Below are 20,353 nucleotides of genomic sequence, written 5' to 3' on the forward strand. Positions count from 1 at the left end.
GAGTAGGACATATCCGTGAAGAGGCAAATGAAATGGAAATATTTTACAGGTGTATTCGTAGCCTATATATCCAGCAATAGTTAAATTCATAATTGTAATCGTCTAAAAATCAATGTGGTTTTATTGACGTGCTTATTTTACTACACTGTGCCGTCTACAACTACTTGTTGTGTGAATGACCAATGAAAATAAGTGACCCTCTGGAAGGACCAATCATCGCCTGAGCTGAAGAGGTGCTGGCCAATCGGCACCCAGCATTACTTTGCGTACTTTACGCGCCCTTGAATCTCATTATGTGTTGAAGACGAGAAGAAATCAAGACACGACTCTCAGAAAGAAGCGTTACTGATCGATGTATTATATTATCAGGTGGTATAAATATGCACTTAACATTACTTGCTAGTGCTGTTTAACGTTAATGGTTGATTAAAGTTGTAGTATTAGCTTATAGCCATATCTATATTGAACGAATCGTCAGCTAAAGTTAATGGGCGGTCTGCCTTAGCAACACATTTGCTTCAGGAACGGTAGCTAGCAAACATGTCGTCCTGTTTGTTTTATGTCGTAGCTAGCTAACGTTGACTAATGCTAGGGGTAAGCTAGGGTTAGCTAGGTTTGGTTTTGTAGCTAACGTTGTATTTTCTCCCACACAGTAGCGTGGTCTTACCACTGAAAACGTGCTAGCAAAGACCAGCTAACCTGCGGTTCAAAGCCACTACTAACCGCGGTCTCTTTTACTGAAAATGTCAGCTGGAGACTCTCTTTCGGACAGGTAAAGTCAAACAAGCCGAGCTATTTGTTTTTAATCGGCCATCTTAATGTGGGTTTTTTTTTGCCAAAAAAGCACTAGTTCAGTTATAAGGTATAACCCTAGATATTTTGCAAATTAAAATGTTTAACAAATGATGAGAAACTGTGCTCTTTTCACATATCTCAGTCCAAATTCAAAGTAAATGCATTGGCAGCATGTGTATAGCAGCAGCCAAAACTATCTAGAGAGAGCCCTAAAACAAAATCCAATGCACAGTCAAAACTGTGAAAGAGGATTAAATGGACAAGGAAAAACTGCATAAATACCATAATGATAATAATTTGAGGGACACTCACTCACTGTCCCGACTGTTGGCCACTCCAACACAATGATACAATAACGAGGCACACAAATGAGTAAGTCTTGTGCGCAAATCATAAGCATTTTTTATCATGATACGTGCCTGGCTTTGTTAGCTTAAATAATAATTCTTTGTTGATGCTGAAATTTGTCTTGATTCAGTTTTCTTTCTTGTCTGCTAGTCCTGAGGAGCTGGATGACTTCTCAGATTCTGACAGTGACTATGTTGTCACAAGTAGTGCCACAAAGCGGAGAAAACAGGCATTGACTGAACCTCTGGTAAATGTGTTTGGTGCTCAAACCAAACCTCAAGCAAGTTACATAATTGTTGATCATGTTTAAGTTTTTATAAAATATAAAAAAAAAAGCTTAACCAGAGTCATAATCACTGCAACTCCGTTGTGAGCCTTATATTGCAATGATTACCATAAATTCAGTTGACAACATCAATTCACTTTCTCTGCTGCTGAGCTGCCCTTCCATCTCTTTCATCTCAAGCCACCCAAGAGACTCAGGCATAAAGATGCAAGAGTGTCCAGCCCCATCCCCACTTCTCCAGACTCCTCCCCTCAGCATCCGCACTCACAGGGGACGTCCAGGCAGACCTCATCTAGACCTGTGACGAGAGTGAACGAGGGGAACAAGAGCATCAGTGCAAAGGATATGTATGATGCTATCTGCTCTGGAAAGAGTGCCATGGTGGTGAGCAAACCGTCAGCTGAAGAGCAACGGGGGAAGGGGATGTAGCGATAAACACATGAAGGGAGGGAGGTGCTGAAGGAGGAATGTGTAATGAAAAGAGAAACAAGGCTTGAAGAGCAACAATGAGAGAGATTATTATCTGCTGTCAGTGGCTGACTGATTTGACCCTACAGAATTGGCTTTGATATGCGAAGAGGATGTAATGTTTTCACAGGGTTGTGTAGTCAAAGATTGACAGCATCTGTCACAGCAATTGTTGTGCTGTGCCGAGACTCTTGTGGTTAAAGACTACAAAAAAGGATTGCATAACAATAGAAAGACAAAAAAGTGTGTTGAACAGTAATAACAAAAGAGCCTGCCACTACAGTGTAGAGCAGCAGCACAATGCAGATGGTGATTGTGGGTGAAGGCCCACTTTCATAGGTGAATTCAACAAATGTGGCAAACTGCAGTTCACAAAATTTAAGTCTGTTACACAAATATTTCTCTGTTTTTACTATATTTTCTTTATTTTTACATAACATTATGATATTTAACACAGCATATGTTCTTAAGTAGCTTCGATTTATATGTAATGGTTCCATGGTTGCCAAAAATGATTATGCAAAGGAGATGGTGAATAAAACTGGAATTTAAAATAAGCAGAATATGTAAATGAGGGGGCATACAGACCCACATATGCTACTGAGATACAAAGCCAATGCTAGGAAGAAAGGTGAAAGCTGAAATCGATAAGGTTATTTAAATGATATATTGTTGTTCTATCCATCCACCCTTTGATCTGAGTGCACTGTTCTCATTGGCTGCTGCCTCCCTGTCAATCTTAAGACGGTGGTGGACGAGTGGCTAGACAGCTACAAGGAAAGCCGAGAGGCGGGGCTTCTGGTGCTCATCAACTTCATTGTTCAGTCCTGTGGATGCAAAGGTCAGAGTTCAAGAGGGAGCCCAAGAGAGGGGGATGGAAGTCAAAGTTCAAGAGATTATCTTTCCAATTTCATCTCACGCAATGATCAGCAGTGAACTATTGATCTCCTAATATGCTAATGATGCAATGTGTAGCTGTTCTGTTAATCCTCTGTTTATTGACAACACAATGTATCAATATGTTTGTGAGAGTGGAGTGAAAGTGAAAAGAAATCATGATGCCATTTAGTTCTGGGGGTGAAATACAAGAATCAGACTTATTGTATAATTATACATTCTATGTTCAGGTGTTTCACTTTGATTCCTGATGTGGGACATTTAATTATTTTGTTCAGGTGTCGTTAGCAGAGAGATGTTGGACAGCATGCAGAATGCTGAGATCATCGGCACACTTACCAAAGAGTTCAATGAGGTAAGACATGTTTACATTTATTTAAATAAATCCTAAATAATAATCAAGATAATTATTACAGAACCTCAACCCGGCTTTGAAGTCACTTCATTTATAGTCTTTTCCATCCCTTCTTACTTCTTCTGTCTCAAATAACTACTAAGCATGGTGGGTGATGGGATTCCTTCTTTTTTGTTTTTTTTTCCCTGTCATCCTCCAGGATTCAGTCCGCTACCCTCTGTCCAATCCAGGCCCCCAGCTGAAGCGTTTTAAAGCCAGTTTGTGTGAGTTTGTGCAGGTTCTGGTGAGATCCTGTCGCAATAGCTTCGTTTTTGATGAGTACCTCTTCCCCTCCTTGCTGGCCCTGCTCACCGGCCTGTCTGACTCCCAGGTCAGAGCCTTCAGACACACCAGTACCCTGATTGGTAAGCACATCAGCATAGTACTCTCATATAATATACTAGGAAAGGGGTGGAAACCTGCTCTCCATGCCGTGATAGCATAGGTTTTTCTCCTGTGTATCTGGGTTGCAGAACAAACTGCTCCATTCCGCTGACATTTGTTTCATTTGCTGGATAAGTTATTTTTCTTTTCCGAATGTACTCCTCCAGGTTTTATTGTTTCTCCTTGTTTTCTTTTGAAGTCTTCAGTCAAGAAGATATCGCTAAATGTCGACTCTAGCTGTACCTTTTGTGGTGTAGCATTCTTCTCAATTAAAATGGTAAAATCAAAGTAAATATAACGTGTTCTGTTTCTGTAGACTGTGCAGCTTTATTTAGTATTTCAGATTTATCTTACATCAAAAGCATTTGGATATGATTCAGTTATAATTTTTCAGTGAACCTGGTGGTGAAGTAGACCATTATCATATTTTAACCTACTTGACATGGGAAACAATACAATCAAAATCCTGTGAGACGCAGACACAGATGACATCAAATCAGTTGCGAGTGAAAAACACGTCCGATACGCTTCTGCGCTAGACATGGGGGAATGTTTTGTGGAAAGTGGCAGACCAGAAGTGGTTTTATCCAAAGGGTGAGAGGTGGGGGATTAACATAAAAACAGGGAAAAGATAAAACATACTTATATACGCGCCCTTACTTACAATAGATAAAAAATATGATGTTATACAATATATACAATGCATAACATCAGATGGAAAATAAAACTGGATGACTGAATGATGGAAATATTAACATCAATACCATAATTAGTCATTTTTTTCATAGATAACCGTCTATCCCCCTCTGAAATGCAATGCTGTCAGTAGTATCGAGCCTTGCCAACCTGCATGCTTTTTTCTATTAGCCATGAAGTTGGTGACTGGGCTGGTGGATGTAGCTGTGCTAGTGTCTGTTCAGCTGCAGACCACCCAGCGGCAATACAACATGGAGAACAGCAAGGAGGTGCATGACAGAGCCTCTGGCAAACTGGAGAAGCTGGAGGCCTCCATCAGTGAGGTGACATATACACAAACACTGCCATGAGTACAGACAGCCACTCTCACATACAGGTCAGGATATTAAAGCAGTCCGTCTACATTGGCTTTATAAGAAACATCTTACCTGTGCTGTTTTTTTTCCCCATGGGAAAGGGCACAGTGGAAAATACAACATTTTCCTTGCCTATCAGACACATGTTGTTAATTGAATGTTCCGTTTGAAATTGTCTTCGTCGCACAATTTCCTTCCCCAAACAAAATCAGTGAAAATATATGTTTTACTTTCCAACCCGTGTGATGAGTAGAGACGGGTTAGCCAGAATTCATGCGCTTGTTGTTTTCACACCTTGGTCACAAGCATTATACCACACAGACATTCTGAGGTATAAATATGGGTACCTTGTATCACATTCCAAGTGTTATTAAAGGGTAACTTTTTGGATCCTAGCTTCCCATTTTTTAGTGTCTAATAGACTAATGGGGACCACACTTTCTGGTACGAGTGAGAACGCTGTAGACAGCGTCCACTGACAAGCTGCAATGTAATCCCATCGAGGCAAGCTGGCACCATCATTCACGTCCGCAATGATTATTCTTATACGTGTCTGACAACATTATGGAAAGAGTCGCTCAAGAAGAATTCTCGTTCTGTGACTAGGGTTGTTGTGTTTGTGTTGGAGTACAGAAAGTGTAGTTTAGTGTTATCTAAAATATTTGTTATGCCATGGAGGAATATTTTGATTTCAACAATGTGGATGTGTTTTTTTAATTTGGTGGCCGTCGTATTTATTTAAGTATACAAATAAAGAGCTCGGACTAATTGAAGAGTGGACGAGGAGGCAAAGAGGAGCAACAGGCAGAGTAGGGTGAACCAGCTGCTGCAAGGCCGCGAAGCTCACGAGACTGGTAGTGTCCTTGTGGCTGCTGTGTCACCCTATGCCCAATGCTGTGAAGAGTGGGACCTATTGCTGCCTGATATTCAGATTTCATAACGAGGCTTCTCCTTGAGTGGGACTTAAACACAATCAAAAACAGACTGCATCAAGCGAAAGGCAAAGAAAAACGGTAATTTCTCTGTAGGGTCCTTTCTGCAATAAAGCAATGTCGGGATGTCCCTGACTAAGGATTTACATCGTCAAATGTGATTGGTCAAGTCTTGCTTGTAGTTGACTGATCATCAAATCATCATTTTCTGCTCATTGATTACTCTATTTAAGCTTTATGCTTTATTTATTGAAAAATAGTCAAAATAACATTGACCAAGTTACATGCAACGATCGCTTAGCAGCTCATTTCATGGTTGCAGGTTACAGCATGAACCTTCAATGCTGTAACAATTAAAAAATAATGTCTCCATTAGTCCACTTTGCCACAATAACATGGGAAAATAGAACCCAGGTTGAAAATCACAGAAGTTATTGCTTAAGATTGGTAAAGTATTGGGAGTAAAACAAACTATTGTATGATTTGGTGTGTGAATAGTTTTGTGTCCATGACGATATGCATTTATAATTAGCACAGTCCCTGTAACATCCAACATTAAGGCCCTACTTTTTGTGCAATCTGTATTCCACAAAAATGTGCACGTTATGTAGTGTATCAATATTGCCCTACGTCCCTAGTTTTATGCGTATGTGTTATAGCTGCGGGAGAACCGAGAGGAGGTATCCTCCATGATGAACGCCACGTTTCGTGGTGTGTTTGTGCACCGTTATCGAGACCGCCTGCCTGAGATTCGGGCTGTGTGTATTGAGGAGTTAGGCATGTGGCTGAAAACGGACCCCGAAGACTTCCTTAATGATGGTTGTCTTAAATACCTGGGATGGACCCTGCATGACAAGGTAACACACACACACACACACACACACATATATATATATATATAGACACACACAAAGGATGAGACAATAGAAAATACATGAGTGTGTTACTGTGATCTGTGGTTCCATCCCCGCCTGTAACAACATATTCTCTGTCACAGAGGAAGCAGCTGTCTGTCTGCAGGCCAGCAGTGGAAATAGAAATGAATGAAAGACTGCAGTATATAGGGAATTATGCAGCTTTTTTATTTTATATTAATGCTTTGTAGTCTTTGACAGCCGCTCACACCAGGTGGTGTTGTAGCATATCTGCACACACAGACACCAGAAGGATTGCATACTTCCACTTGCACAAAGAGAATTGTCTAATATGAACTGGCCTGGGTTTCATTCTGTATGTAGGTTATAGAGTGTGTTACTGTACTCTCTTGTTCTTTCCTTCAGCAAAGTCCAGTGCGTCTGCAGTGTGTGCGTGCCCTGCAGGGTCTGTACCAAGAGAAGGAATTCATTGGCCGCCTGGAGCTTTTCACCAGCAGATTTAAAGTGAGTCATCCCACTGGATTCGAACCCCATTTAATGCCCAAGTACTCCCTTCGTGTTTCTGTCTGTCTATCTGCACAGCATCTCTCTTTAATCTATTGTTCCAGTTTATTGTGTTGTTTCTATTTTGTTGCCCCCCCCCCCCCCCCCCCCCCCCCTTTTTGCCTTTCAAAAAAAAATGTTGTGATGGTCTCATCCTTCGTCTGGGCATGTGTCTGGATGCATTAATTGCTGCCAATTACTGATGGTTAATAAGCTTTTCTCAAACACATAAAAATCCTCCTAAGCCACATGTGCTGCTGCAGATAAATGGTTTTCGTGGCATGGCTTAGCACCTAATCAGTGCATTTGTGTGCCTGCTTGCATGTCTGTGTGTGCGGGTACATTAATGTGTGTCATTTTTATGCATTGTTGTCTGCTGGCATGATTTATCACCATTTTTCTCATAGGAGAGGATGCTTAGCATGGTACTGGACAAGGACCCAGAGGTGGCAGTGGAAGTGGTCAAGCTGTTGCTGCTGATCCAACAGTGAGGGGTTTCTGCGTCTCTGATGGTTTCTCTGTGCCTCTATCTGCAGCATGCAGTACAGGAAGCTCATTTTAGTAGATGTCATAATACCAAATATAGCACATTTTATGTAATTTCAGGCGGATTTTCTTTGTTGCATCGGACATTTTGAGCTTTATTTACTGAGAAAATCTATTAAAAGGCAGTTTTGAGCATTAGTGCTTTCAAAATAGTCCTGAATGAGAGACAGAAAAGGACAAAATCATTTTATCTCCTGGAAAAATAACCAAATATACTGCAAATATATCCCGGTTGTCCTCAAATAATTCAGTCCAGTTTCTCAACAATAGAAGTGTAATGGTTACTCATATCTGTGATGACACTCGTCATGAATGCTGATGAATCACAGCACGTTTGGCCAACATCTTGGACCACTGACTCAAGTTTCTTGTTAGTTAGATGATTAATTAACAAAAGAGATGACAATATGGTAATGGCTTTTAAAAATTCAACAGATTTTTTTTTATCATGCACAAAATGCTGCAAAATGGTTTAGTCAGATATCATAACAAATCACCAGACAAGAGTAAATGCAGTGCTTGATGGCGAATTGTTTTTATGTTTCATGTCTTGTCTTGTGTGTGCACATATGCAGGAAGACAGAGGAAGGTCTGAGAGAGCAGGATTGCGACCACATCTATCCCCTGGTTTATGCTTCAAACAGAGGCCTGGCATCTGTAGCCGGCATCTTCCTCTTCAACAAGTACATTTTATCCTTCGTTTTTGCATGTTGTCAGACTAAAGCCTTGTTCAGTCTGCCAGCCCAAATGTGTTTTTGGTATAACACGATTTATTTTAGAAAGTCTGGACAACAGAAAATACACATGAAATGTGATTTTTGTAAATTGGATCCAAACCACATTTGGAGGTGGTTTAAAATGCAATTAAAACTTATTTCTACAAATGCGCCTCTGTTCGGACTTTGGCCGCTCAAATCGAATTTCAAAGTCTCCGAGTCGCAGTGTTTCACATAACAATGTCAAATCCAGAGTGACGGAAGTGCTGAGCAGAATCCATGCTGCTTCCAGCAGAGCCCTATAGAGGACAACATGGAGAATAACAGGCCATGGATAGACTCGCGACTTGACGTGATTTTTAGGAGGGCAACATGACGGACCTCCATTTCTCATGCTTCCGTGTTGGAAAGCCGCGTCATAGCTATGTAGTTATTGAAGTCGACTCTGCGTGGTTACCACAGAAAACCTTGCAGATAGGTTGATGACACAACCTGATCTGATCATTTGCAAATCAGATTTGCCTGTAGTATGATCGTAGCCTAAATGTTGTAGTTGTCTACTTAAATGCACCTCCATACCTGTAGCTTATCGTATATTCAACAAATATATTTGAAAATTTCTGTCATCAAAGACATTTCACTGAAAAGAAACCGTAAAACCTTTTTTCATGAAGTTTCACAACAAAGCTTGGACGAATAAACCTATTTACTTAAACATGCAGTATCTTTTCCATGTAATTTCTTTATTTTTGGTTAAAGGCAGAAAGAGTAGGATTTGTCTGTTGTGGTTTGTAAACATGTAGCTTTTTAAAGTAATGTTAAATGTATTTTTTGTGTGTGTGTGTGTGTCAGGTTAAAAAGCGTGATTGACAGTGACAACGAAGAGAATGAAAATGCAGCCTTCTTTCAAATACTCATATCCTTCTACATCCAGAGTGAGGTACTGTCTTTTCCATCCCTGTCTTTCCTGATCTTATAATCATGGCTATTAGGTTTCATGATTAACGGTAGACTAACTATGACAATAAGTATACTGTTCAAAATAAGTTTTGTTTTGATTTCCCAATAAAAAACGTTACTAGCAACAAGAGTTGGAAGGACAACAAAATAACAAAAATAATCTTTTTTTTTTTTTTTCGCAATTAAGCAGATGAATCCAACTTGAGCCCAAATCTCAAGTCTGCAGCTCTGGGTTGATGCATGTCGCATCTTAAATTGTAGTGGAACTCTTTGAGTGATGGACAACATGATTTTGAAGTTTTGTACCAAACGTTTTAAACTGTAAACCATCCATTGTGTCGGGTAAACTAAAGGATGGTCATTATAGTTCCGAAACGCACTTAAATTGTAAAGTTAATCCAAAGCAATTCAATGACTCTCTTGACAGTTCCATGAGCATGCGACATACCTGGTGGATAGTTTGTGGGGTGTGGCAAAATCCGAGCTGAGAGACTGGGAGACTATGACGTCATTGCTGCTGAAGGAGGCGGGTGAGGAACAAGATATGACTTACATCCTAGCTGCGTCATAGAGCTCAGATTAATACTTATACAGCATAATCATTTATATAACTAGGGTTTGATTTGTTGTTTGTTCTTGTGCTGCTCCCTCGCTGCATCGCATCTTCTCAACCATCACCCACTCAGTTCTACAGCTGTCTGTGCGTCTGTGTTTGTTGTCAGGCCTGATGTATGAGGAGGAGGGCGCGCTCATAGAGCTCATGATATGTGCCATCAGACAGGCAGCACAGGCAACCCCACCTGTTGGAAGAACTCAGAGCAGGAAGGTGGTGACGCGCACATACAGTTGCATGATATTGTTGTTTATGTTTTACGGACAGTGGAGCTTGGGATAGAAATATTAGGCTTTGTTTTTACTTCAAATGAAGTCATTTATTACAATATGCGACTTTGTAACGTTAAAATGTCGATCAGGTTTTCATCCTGTTTCGACATAGAAAGTACACAGCTTATATCAAAGTGCTAAGACACATTTTCATAATGTAGCTTTAATTATTCAGTGTTGTGAGGAGGGGATTCTTTTATTTCATATTTTCTTGAGCAGTGCTGTTAATTCACTGATCTGTGGACAATACTGTGAACATATAGGAGACATGCACACTTTCTTATGATATCTGATTGCTTTTTGTCGTCACCCATGGTTGGACTGCTGGCCGTTCACTGACCATCGTGGGATTAGCTCATGAGCCTGAAGGATAGGAAGGTCCAGGAACAAGACAGGAGACGTGTCACCACACATTTCATCCCATTACTGCCGCAGCTGCTGGCCAAGGTACATGGGCATGAATCACTGTAACACTGATGTTATAATATGTTATATTGTACACTGAAGGTTAGAATAGCTAAGGCATATTGGTGAAGCATCAACATCATTGCTCACTTACTTACTTACCTACTTCATTCATTTCATTATATGCTTACCTATTTTACCCCATATTACATTGAGAATGGAGGGGAAATGACTATGCCTAGCATATAAATGCAGTACTTAATTTTCATTTCTTGTTTTTTGATGCTGACCTGCAGTACTCAGCAGATGCAGGGAAGGTGAGCCAACTGCTCAAAGCTCCTCTCTACTTTGCCTTGGAGATGTTCAGCAGCGTACCAGGGCTGGAGAAGGTAGGTTTGGAGGAAAAGCTGAAACATCTCTTTACAATCTCCCATTTAATAAATCCCACTGCTACTTAACCTGTCCTCCCTCAAACTGCGCCCCATCACTCTCTCCCCCCTTTGTCAGCATCTGGACCAGCTACTGTCTCAGATATGTCACATAATGGAGAAGCACACAGAGGTCACTGTGCTGGAGGCTTGCGCCAACCTGGTCAGCGCCCTCTGCGCCGACCGCTACACCTTCTCCTCCCGCGCACAACTGGCATTCAGCCAGCTGATGGATGACCTGACCGAGTGCTTCAGCATCTACTTAAGTGACCTGGTGAAGGTGGGAGAGCATGGCAGCAAATGTGGCCGGTTGTAAAATGCATGCACTTTTTCTCCAACCCATTTATGTCGGTGATGGCAGGCACTATGAACACTATATAATTACACTATGAAAACACAGGATTGTGCTCCTGAACACCAAAAGAAGGCAAAGAAAACTGACGAAGACTTGATTATAAATCACAATGTTGCTTTTAATTAATTTGTTTGTTTTTTTAAGTAAAATAAGCCAAAAAACAAACAAACATCTCAAGAGTGTGTGTGTCTGTTTGTGTAATCAGGGTACTGCTGATGACAATGAGGCATACAATGCCACCGCTGTTTTGAAAAGGATTGCAGCCCTGAGCCAGTGAGTATGTTCTTATGATACACATGGAAGTAGTACTTCAGACTATTTCTTACACAGAAGTGTGCGTCCGTGTTGTTGTGCGTGTTTGGTGTTCAGTGCCAAAGACCCGACAGGCTGGAAGCTGTTCGACTCTTGTCTTGAGCTTCTGGAGAGCAGGATGGAGTCCAGAGAGCTCGACAATGAGGTCTGTGATAAAGCTTTGGACAATCTGAGTAGATTTATTTTTTACATTTAAGTCGCCTCTGAATGTTTGTCTAACAACTGACAAAATGAAATGTTGTTTAATGTTGCAACTAGGATATTTTCACTTTGATTTATTTAATTCTTGTTGCTTTGAAACGGTAAGTAAAAATGATTACCTTTTTTCACATTGCACTGCAATCTCTACAAAAGACGTTATAATTTTCCTTTTGTATCATTTCAGCTGGTGGTGTCGGCTCTGAATTGTGCTGCCCATTACCTGATGTGGGCTAAAGTGAATGCAGTTAACTCCACTCCAGCTGAGGTACTCATCTCACTGATTATATAGCAGCTATAATATTGCATCCATTCTTTAAATGGAGCCCCCTAATTCCCCCCAATGCTCCAGGAAGAGGGCACTTTAATAGCATATATAGGTTTTCATCCCTGAAATAGTGTCCGTCAACAAGAATACATAATTCCTAACTAGAAATGGAGATGGAATTCCTTTTCTTTATGTCACACTTATTTACTTAAGTAAGTTACTTAAATAGCGGTAGTAAACACATTTGTTGCTTTCAATTCCTAAATCCCATTTGGTTGATAAACAACTTAAATATAGAAGCTGAATTTGAGTTCAGTTCCCTCCCAGATGATGAAAATATCCTGCCTTGCCCCTTGTTCCTGTCCCTACACACATAATTATAAAACATTAATGATCATGTTTGAGTCTACCTCTGCCCTTTGTCCCTTCACCATCTGATACAGAGGGAATTGAAGCATCTGAAGAAGGAGGTACAATCGTTCTGCCAAGTTTGTGAGACATGTCTGTCTCTGAACGAGACTGAGATCAGAGATCAGGCAAGTAACGTAGTCCCATATGTGAACAAAGAGTGTGTGATATCATTTTTGAACACTGTAGACTGTATGTAAGTGGTTAATGACGAGTTAAAAGGTTATTTATCATTTTCTTTTTGTGCACTAAAGAGCAGGTCAAAGTTATTGTCCTTGAGATTAGTTGCTCCTCATTTTGTCAGTGTTGTTGTTCTGCCATGTCTGAATTTAAATATACAGAGATGGTAAATTCTAATAATGGTTTGTCTCCTTCCATCCACAGGCCTTTGAGCTGTTGTGTGACTTGCTGCTCTTGTACAGTACAAGTTCAGCCCGCTCTGCACCCGCCCTTCAAACGCTGGTCCACCTGCCGTCTGATTCCCTGCGCTCTGAGATGGCTGCTTTCCTGCTGGACTACATCTTCTCTGACCTTGAAGATGCTGAGCTTGATGGTATTTTGAAGCCATGTGAAAGAATAACTTCCACTCTTGATAAATGTTTGCACAAGACTTTCAAAAAGCATGTTCGGTCTCTGTTGTCAGTCCCTGTTGACAGCCGTTTTCGAGTTATCCGTATGTGTGAGGGAATATGACCAAATATGGCACAACTGTCCAACTCAGAGATGCACTGATTTGGTGGTCAAAGGCCATGTGATCTCTCAAAACACATTGAGCCATAACTCAACAATGAATTTGCTAAATATGACAAATCAACAAGCAAAACAAACTAGTTCAGAGCAGGCCAGATGCAAATTAATTCTCTCTGGTTCACGGGGAAACCACCAGGGCAGACTGTAATGTTAGTCAAGGCAGGCAACTGCCTGGGGCCCCAAACAACTATACATTTATTATGATGTTTAGATATCAAAAGTCTTCAATTATATTACTATTGACTATCTAAATCATTGTACCCTGTAATTACTTCAAAAAGCCCCACAAAACACGTGAAAAGACAGTTCAACTGTATACAACTTCTCCATTTACATGACAAAGAAATATTGCTGGTTACATTGTAGATTAGTGTTTGATTCACAAAATATGACGATTCAAATATCATTAAAATTATCCAGAGTTATTTTTGAAAGCTCTACCTGGAATAGACGTTAAGTAAATTTACATATATTGTGCTGATAATGCCTCTCCTGGATTCTAACACTGCCCCAGCTCCCCCAGAGGACCCTCTCTTCATTTACGCCTGCAGATATAGTTTTTGATGTCTCATTTTGAGATCTGCTGCCATAACAAATCTTTTGTCTCGATTTGATAATGCACTGACAATTCCCAAGTCAAATACCAGTCTGTCATCACACATCTTGCTTGTGTCTTATCAACACCTCCAAAGTTTCCTCCCTTAGTCTCTCATCTACATCCTTCAAGTTAACTGTTGTTGTTACTGTTACTCTCCTTTCCCCTCAATTTCACACCTTTCCACCTTGACTCTCCTCTCTAGTTGAGGGTGAGGAGGAGTTGAAGATAACTCTTCTCCAGAGGAAGCGCAACCAGCTGGCTGGCTACTGTAAGCTGGTCATCTATGGGGTGCTGGACCTCAGTGCCGCCACTATTGTCTTCAAGCACTACAGCAAGGTGGAGATGGCGATAAGGCCTATATGGCATAGCTATAAGCTTAGCATACTATTTATACATTATGAGCACTCAGATTCCTATTCATTGACTGATTCCCGTTGGGTGAGCGTGTAAGCCGAATGTGTTAATAGTTAAATTGGTGAGTTTAGAAATTGTTAAATTAATAGTGAATGAACTGGAGTGGGAATACAGGGAATTAGTTTATATAACATGAATAATGGAGAGGATGTGTAAGAGAGTGGAAGATGATGAGAAAATCTGTTTAGAACCAGTGAGGTGATAAGAATGTGTCAGCGGTAATAAAGGTGAAAAGAAGCACAGATGACTAGAAGGGAGATGGTTATTCTTACACTTTTAGATAGAATACAATGCTGTTAATTAAATTGGCTAATGATCATACCTATCTTTTCTTTTCTGGTTTCTCCAGTACTTCAAAGACTTTGGCGACATCATTAAAGAGACTGTAAGCAAGAGCAAGCTCATAAGTCCGGTACAGAGCGCCAAGACGGTCTGTCTGAGTCTGCAGCAGGTATGCACAGGGAAGTAATCAATAATCATGTTTATTTCTGATCATTTAGATTGTGTAGTGTGAACCTTTGATGAATGCACAAAATACCTTTTAGGAATGAATTTATCTAAATCACTAAAACCAGTGCTTTAATTGCTTAAAGTCCCTTTTTCCCAGTAAACAAACAGCTCTCCTCCACAGAACCGCCTTATCCAGAATATCTTTTTTATAGTAATGTTTGTGTTTGTTCAGCTGTTCTCAGAGATGCTTACACAAGACAAGAGCAGTCAGGATCTCAGTGAGATCAGAGACTTGGCCAAGAGACTCGCCATGAGCTTTGGTATCGATCTTAATCGTGTCCGCAAACCACTTTTGGTCCTGCATACGTAAGTAACTAGCGTGTCTCCGCCAAACACATACAGACTTTCAACCCTTTTTATTTTACTATTTTTGTATAGCCGTTAGGGCAACTTTACAGCTCTAAGGGCCAGCTAAGTCTCAGTGAATGTAAAAGAAATCATTTGTTTTTTTTCTCTATTATATGATAATCAACAAATGTTGGTTACACTTGAATGGTGTAAATATAGCGGTTAAGTGTTTTTTACACACAAGTATATACACATGAGTTATACATTGTTTTGTTTTTTATGTTTGAGCTCTTGTGTGTGTTGTGTGTGCTCTTAGAGACGGTGTGCATTTTGCATTTCGGGACTCACTGGAAGGAGAAGAGCAGTACACGAATGTGACCTTCTTGGAGATCCTCAGCGACTTCAGTTTCAAACTCCTGCGCCAGGACCGCACCAGGCTGTGAGAATATAAAACTCATTCTTACACACGTTAGTCAAATATGATGATGATTATATGAGTTTGAACACTATAAGTGGTGTATGGAATAACAAAATCATAATCAAGCAACGGCGTTTCAGAGAATTTAACTGTTACCTTCCAATGCATTTGCTGACATCATTCCAGGATTAGATAGATGATCATTTTTCATTTCAAAGAGAATGGTAGATTTCTTGTCCAATGGTCACAAGCTAATAGTACAAGCAGCCTCCTTAATCAAGATTTAGAATCAATTAATTTCATGTAATAAATTTACACAAACCAACAAAAAAAAACTGTCATCACTTTCCAGGGCTGAGCTTGTGAAAACAGTGTGTCCCAGTGCTGCCCTCTCCTGGCCGTCAGTCCGACTATATCAGCGTTCCTTGGAGGTCCGCTCCTCTGCTAAAGCCAGAGGACAGGAGGGAGGTGATGCAGTCTCCTCAGATGATACACCAGTAGCTAAGCGCAAAAGGACCACTGCTAAGGGTATGATGGACACACATGTAACACAAAAAAATGTGTATACTTAAAAAGTTTTTTATATTTGATTCCCTTCCTAAACAGGTGGGTCAAAGATGAATCGTTGTTGTTGGAATTAGTGAAAGGAAGGTTTCCCTGACCCTCAAATGCAACTTAGCGAGAGCTGTGACCAATTCATATCTTCATTTAGGGATGCAAATTATACTTAACCTTATTTATTTATATAGTCTTTTTATTGTCAAGTTGCCCTTGTTTAAATGTTATTTTGTGGCAAAGCACTTTTAAAAGTTATTAAAGTTAATTATTATTATTATTATTATTACAGGCTCCATTCCCCCGCGACCCTGAATACTGGATAAGCGGTAGACAATGGATGGATCAGAGTTTATGCTCAAGTTTCAATGCTTTGTCAAGCGTTAGTTTTAAATAGCCTTATTCATCACAAAACAGAGAAAACGGGCAGAAGGTAATTCTGCCTGTTATGTTTGTTTTTAAATTAGAAACAGGCAAGTTGCATTTGTCAGCAATATCATTAGTCTCTTCCTCAAAAACTACACTGTCCATCAGTGGCGTCATTATCCTTTAATTCAGCAACAAAAGTTGTGGCATTGATCTTTCTATTTTTTCCTAATTCATCATAAAGGGAAATGGGGAAAGTGCCCATCACAAGTTTCCCAAAGCCCAAGGTGACTTCTTCTAATTCAGTTATGACTGACCAACAGAACAGATTTTAAGTTTTTATACTTTACTATGATATAGAACAGAAAATCTGCAACTCCTCCCATTTCAACAGCTGAAACCAGAGAATGTCTTGTATTTAAACGACTTTGCAGCAACTATTTCTTGCCATTTGTTAAGACAACATTCAAACGAGTGAGAGAGAGAGAGAGAAGCCCCATTATAACATTGATGTTGGTCCTACCTGCACTGCTTTTACTGTGAAGCACTTTTTGATTGTATCTGTGAAAAGCACCATATAAATACATTTTACTTACCTTTTTATACAGAACAGCAAGGCAGAATAATGGCACAACATTCCCGTCTTGAAACGGCTGTGTGAAAGGGGCTAGAGCAGCATCGCCGAGAACAAAACCATGATTCAAAGAAATTAAATTTTATTTTCTGATTGTTTGTGTTTGTAATGCTCTAGCACACACACACACACACACACAACTCTGAATCACCCTGAAGGAAGTTGGGGTATAGCTGGAGCTTTTTGAATGCAGCTGAATCGCATCCTGTCCACTGAGGCCTTTCTGCTCACAGTCACTATCACTCACACTCAAACAGACATGCAGACCTACAGCTCTTCATACAGTTATGACAATGATAGAGAGCAGAGGAGAGAGATGGAAACAGCATTGTAATTTCATCTCTACCTATTTATAAAGTCCTGACCTCACCTGTGCTGTTATTGGCTGGGGGTTACTCACTCATCCCGAACACAGCTAAATAATAATCAAAAGAAAATACAGGCCGAGGGCAGGGTTTTTGCCATAACTAACGTAAATAAGAGAGACATCACCACATGCGTCTAGTGGGTCATATGTGATGAATGAGAAGGATTACTTTTTATGAGTCTATACATTTGTTTTCATGGGATCACTTGCATGTGTGCGTGCGTTCGTGAGCGACTGTACACTGCATAATATTTTGGGTGGCCAGTTACGGCTGCATGCCCAAGGCCGTTGTGGTTACAGTGACTCACGCTGTCTCAAAACAGTTTTATTGCCTGTTTTATACTGTCATTGACTGCCTGCTGACTTCTCACTCACTACTCTTAACCGGCCCCCGGCTGGTAGGGGCCACTGTGATGACACAGCAGAGTGCATTGCTGAAGCTTCAAGTCGCAGTTATTCCCTTGAGACGGAGCCGGGATGTGCACCTACACAGAGCCGGTGCAGACATCTGCATAGATTACAATGAGATCTGTTGTGTGGGATGCAAGTGAAACACTCGTCTGATACAATTGCAGTCTAGAAGGGTAGTTTGTCAATTGTGGCTTGAATTCATTCAATCACACATTGAGGCAGAGATTGTGATTTTTATTAGATTTTTTTCAAAGTTCCTGCATAGTATACCTCTTTTAAATGATTATTCATTTAATGAAATTGTTGTTTTATTTTGGTTGATTTACAAATTGGCTGTTTTGTAAATGTACCTGTCCCCTTGTCAGTGTAAATATATTTGAATCCATATATATATATATACTTGCCCTGTAGTTTGTAAAACATTTCAAATGAAGTGTCACAGTTAATAACCGTCTCTTGTTGACTTCTGTTTCTTCCAGGTTCAGTGGCCAGCACAACCGGAGGATCCTGGTTGGACACCATAAGTATCAACAGTAACCTGCCTACCCCAGCCCTCACCTCCACTGTCCAGAGACAGCCAGCCAAGCAGCTGGCCTCCAGAGCCAGAGAACCTGATACCAGCAGCAGCCTCCCTGCACCGGTGTCTGAGGATGAGTTCTCCGTAGGGTAAGCCGAGTCTTGTCAATAACGCATTTACAATATCTACCAACTGTATTTCAGAGGTTCATACATTTTTGCCAGGCACCAGTCAAATGCTGGAAATTGACAAAGTCTAATTATTTTCTGTCAGTCTGCCAGCCAAGCGTTAGCTGCTCGGCTCTGTTCTCTAAAGGAACAATATTTACAGTGGGCAAAATAGATTCTTTTTTACAGGACAATTACTTATGCAACACACACATAGTATGTCTGCCATCTAAAATGTACCTGCTGCTGTTCATTCAGGTCCTGTATGAGAAAGGTGAAGCCAACCAAACGACGCCAGCTCTCCTCCAGCCAGACCGTTCCCACTTTGGATCAGCAGGAATTGAACTCCCACCTCACCTTGTAAGACTGATGTTAGAGGAGAATAAACAGAATGGTTTTGAAATTTAGAAAATGTGAATATTTGTCACATTTTGTGATGGTTATTATTAGGTAAGAATAATTACAAAAAAATCTACGGTTTTCTCTCCAGACTATCTCTGATTGAGGACGACGATGCAGACAGAGAGGAGCCTGAGATTGAGGATTACAACAGTGACTCTGAAAATGACTCTTCATATGTACTGGTAAAAACAAATCTTGGCACATGTTGGTCATACATTTTACAACAAATCACACACTCATCAGGTATAAGGAGGAGAGATAGTAGGGGATGCTCCCACGTTAGAAAAATATGTACATTTTAATGTTAAATGCAGAATTTAGTGCACTTTAAGAGCAAAAGTCTAGGTATTTCATGGGAAACTGATAGGAAACACTGGAGGATTGCATTTCTAGCAAGATCAAACTTTTTTCATCCTGTTTTTGCTCTGCAGCCTTCCACTCGTCACATCAGTGTCCTTGATGAGCTCTTTGACTGAGGGCACAGAGACCTGGACCACCTGGGGAACAGCCTTTTCCATTCATACATTCTTCAACACTGGTGTTTTCAGTGGTAACCTGTTCTTATACATCGCCGCTTACCGAGTTCACCTGTCAGATCTATTTCAGTCATTACTTTTGTTGGAGGGAAAGAAAAACAAAATCACTATGAAGTTTGAGGTTAAGCCCTGTTACCATTTCCCTTATGATTCATACATTTGTTCTGGGTTTTTTTTTATGTACTGAAGTTCAGTTAGATCCCTGTAAGCTGGCAGCAAGCTGAAAGTCTCTCCTTCTGTGTTCCACATTTTGAATTTAATTTTCCTATCTTTCACTGTTGTTGACAGCATCTTTTTGTGTAACACTTGTTAATTTAAATGTGTTTAAAAAAAAAAATGTGTGGACCAAAGTAACACTGAAAGTGTCTTTAATTAGATCACATGAAAAGTTGGTTCCGAGTGGGCATGACTGGGTGATGCACAAATCCTAAAAAATATACAAACGCAGGCTCAATGAAATTTAGAGAATGCACATTTAGTAAGATATGAGCAAATGAAAAAGAAAAATATAGTTAGTTTATGCTTTTGCCTTCTATCAAGCACCTGTTTTGAGAGAAGGCAGATATATCTGACCAATATCTCCAAAACAACATGCTGATAAATAGCACTACAGGTAAGAGGGGGAAATGTATATTTTGGACTTTGGGGTGAACTGTATCAATAACATTCAAAAATCCAAATTGCGCACTCATAAATTAAAAATCAGCCATCAAATTTTCAGTAATGAACTTGGGAATTATGTATTTTGCTGTAGGCTAGGCCAGGGCAGCAATAATGCCTTAAAATATGAGGCCCAGGTTAAGGTGGTGCAGTGCAGAAGAGCAAACAAATTGCATAGGACACCTCCTTTATCTTATTTGTAATTAGGTATTTTTGATGAAACTATATGTATGGACATTATGTCTACTAGTTAGAAAAATAATGTATATTTTCATAAATCAAAATGTCACTAAAGTGAGTTATAT

At 40.2% G+C, this 20,353-nt stretch overlaps 1 protein-coding gene across 1 annotated transcript; it reads left to right on the forward strand.

Annotated features, from left to right (window-relative positions):
- Positions 1-1,704: 1,704 nt before the first annotated feature.
- Positions 1,705-19,687, forward strand: stag3 (STAG3 cohesin complex component). Its single transcript, XM_084009592.1, has 29 exons — positions 1,705-1,813; positions 2,642-2,738; positions 3,073-3,149; positions 3,349-3,553; positions 4,440-4,591; positions 6,216-6,413; positions 6,837-6,935; positions 7,382-7,461; positions 8,096-8,203; positions 9,089-9,176; positions 9,624-9,726; positions 9,919-10,022; positions 10,436-10,528; positions 10,783-10,875; positions 10,994-11,194; positions 11,475-11,542; positions 11,639-11,726; positions 11,967-12,047; positions 12,491-12,583; positions 12,840-13,008; positions 14,006-14,139; positions 14,567-14,668; positions 14,900-15,033; positions 15,332-15,454; positions 15,786-15,961; positions 18,246-18,432; positions 18,709-18,810; positions 18,941-19,034; positions 19,284-19,687. Exons 1-29 carry the CDS (start codon positions 1,775-1,777, stop codon positions 19,326-19,328), a joined length of 3,333 nt encoding a protein of 1,110 aa, XP_083865718.1. The 5' UTR covers positions 1,705-1,774; the 3' UTR covers positions 19,329-19,687.
- Positions 19,688-20,353: the final 666 nt, after the last annotated feature.

Source organism: Eutrigla gurnardus (genome assembly GCF_963514095.1).
Source record: "Eutrigla gurnardus genome assembly, chromosome: 5".
In the NCBI taxonomy this organism is placed as follows: domain Eukaryota; kingdom Metazoa; phylum Chordata; class Actinopteri; order Perciformes; family Triglidae; genus Eutrigla; species Eutrigla gurnardus.

What these genes read in the sequence shown, in the direction of transcription:
- stag3 (XM_084009592.1), top strand. Translation starts at nt 1,775, where the DNA reads ATGTATGATGCTATCTGCTCTGGAAAGAGTGCCATGGTG. An exon ending in GCGTACCAGGGCTGGAGAAG is followed by an intron (nt 10,876 to 10,993) that starts GTAGGTTTGGAG and finishes CCCCTTTGTCAG; the next exon opens with CATCTGGACCAGCTACTGTC. An exon ending in TGAAGATGCTGAGCTTGATG is followed by an intron (nt 13,009 to 14,005) that starts GTATTTTGAAGC and finishes TCTCCTCTCTAG; the next exon opens with TTGAGGGTGAGGAGGAGTTG.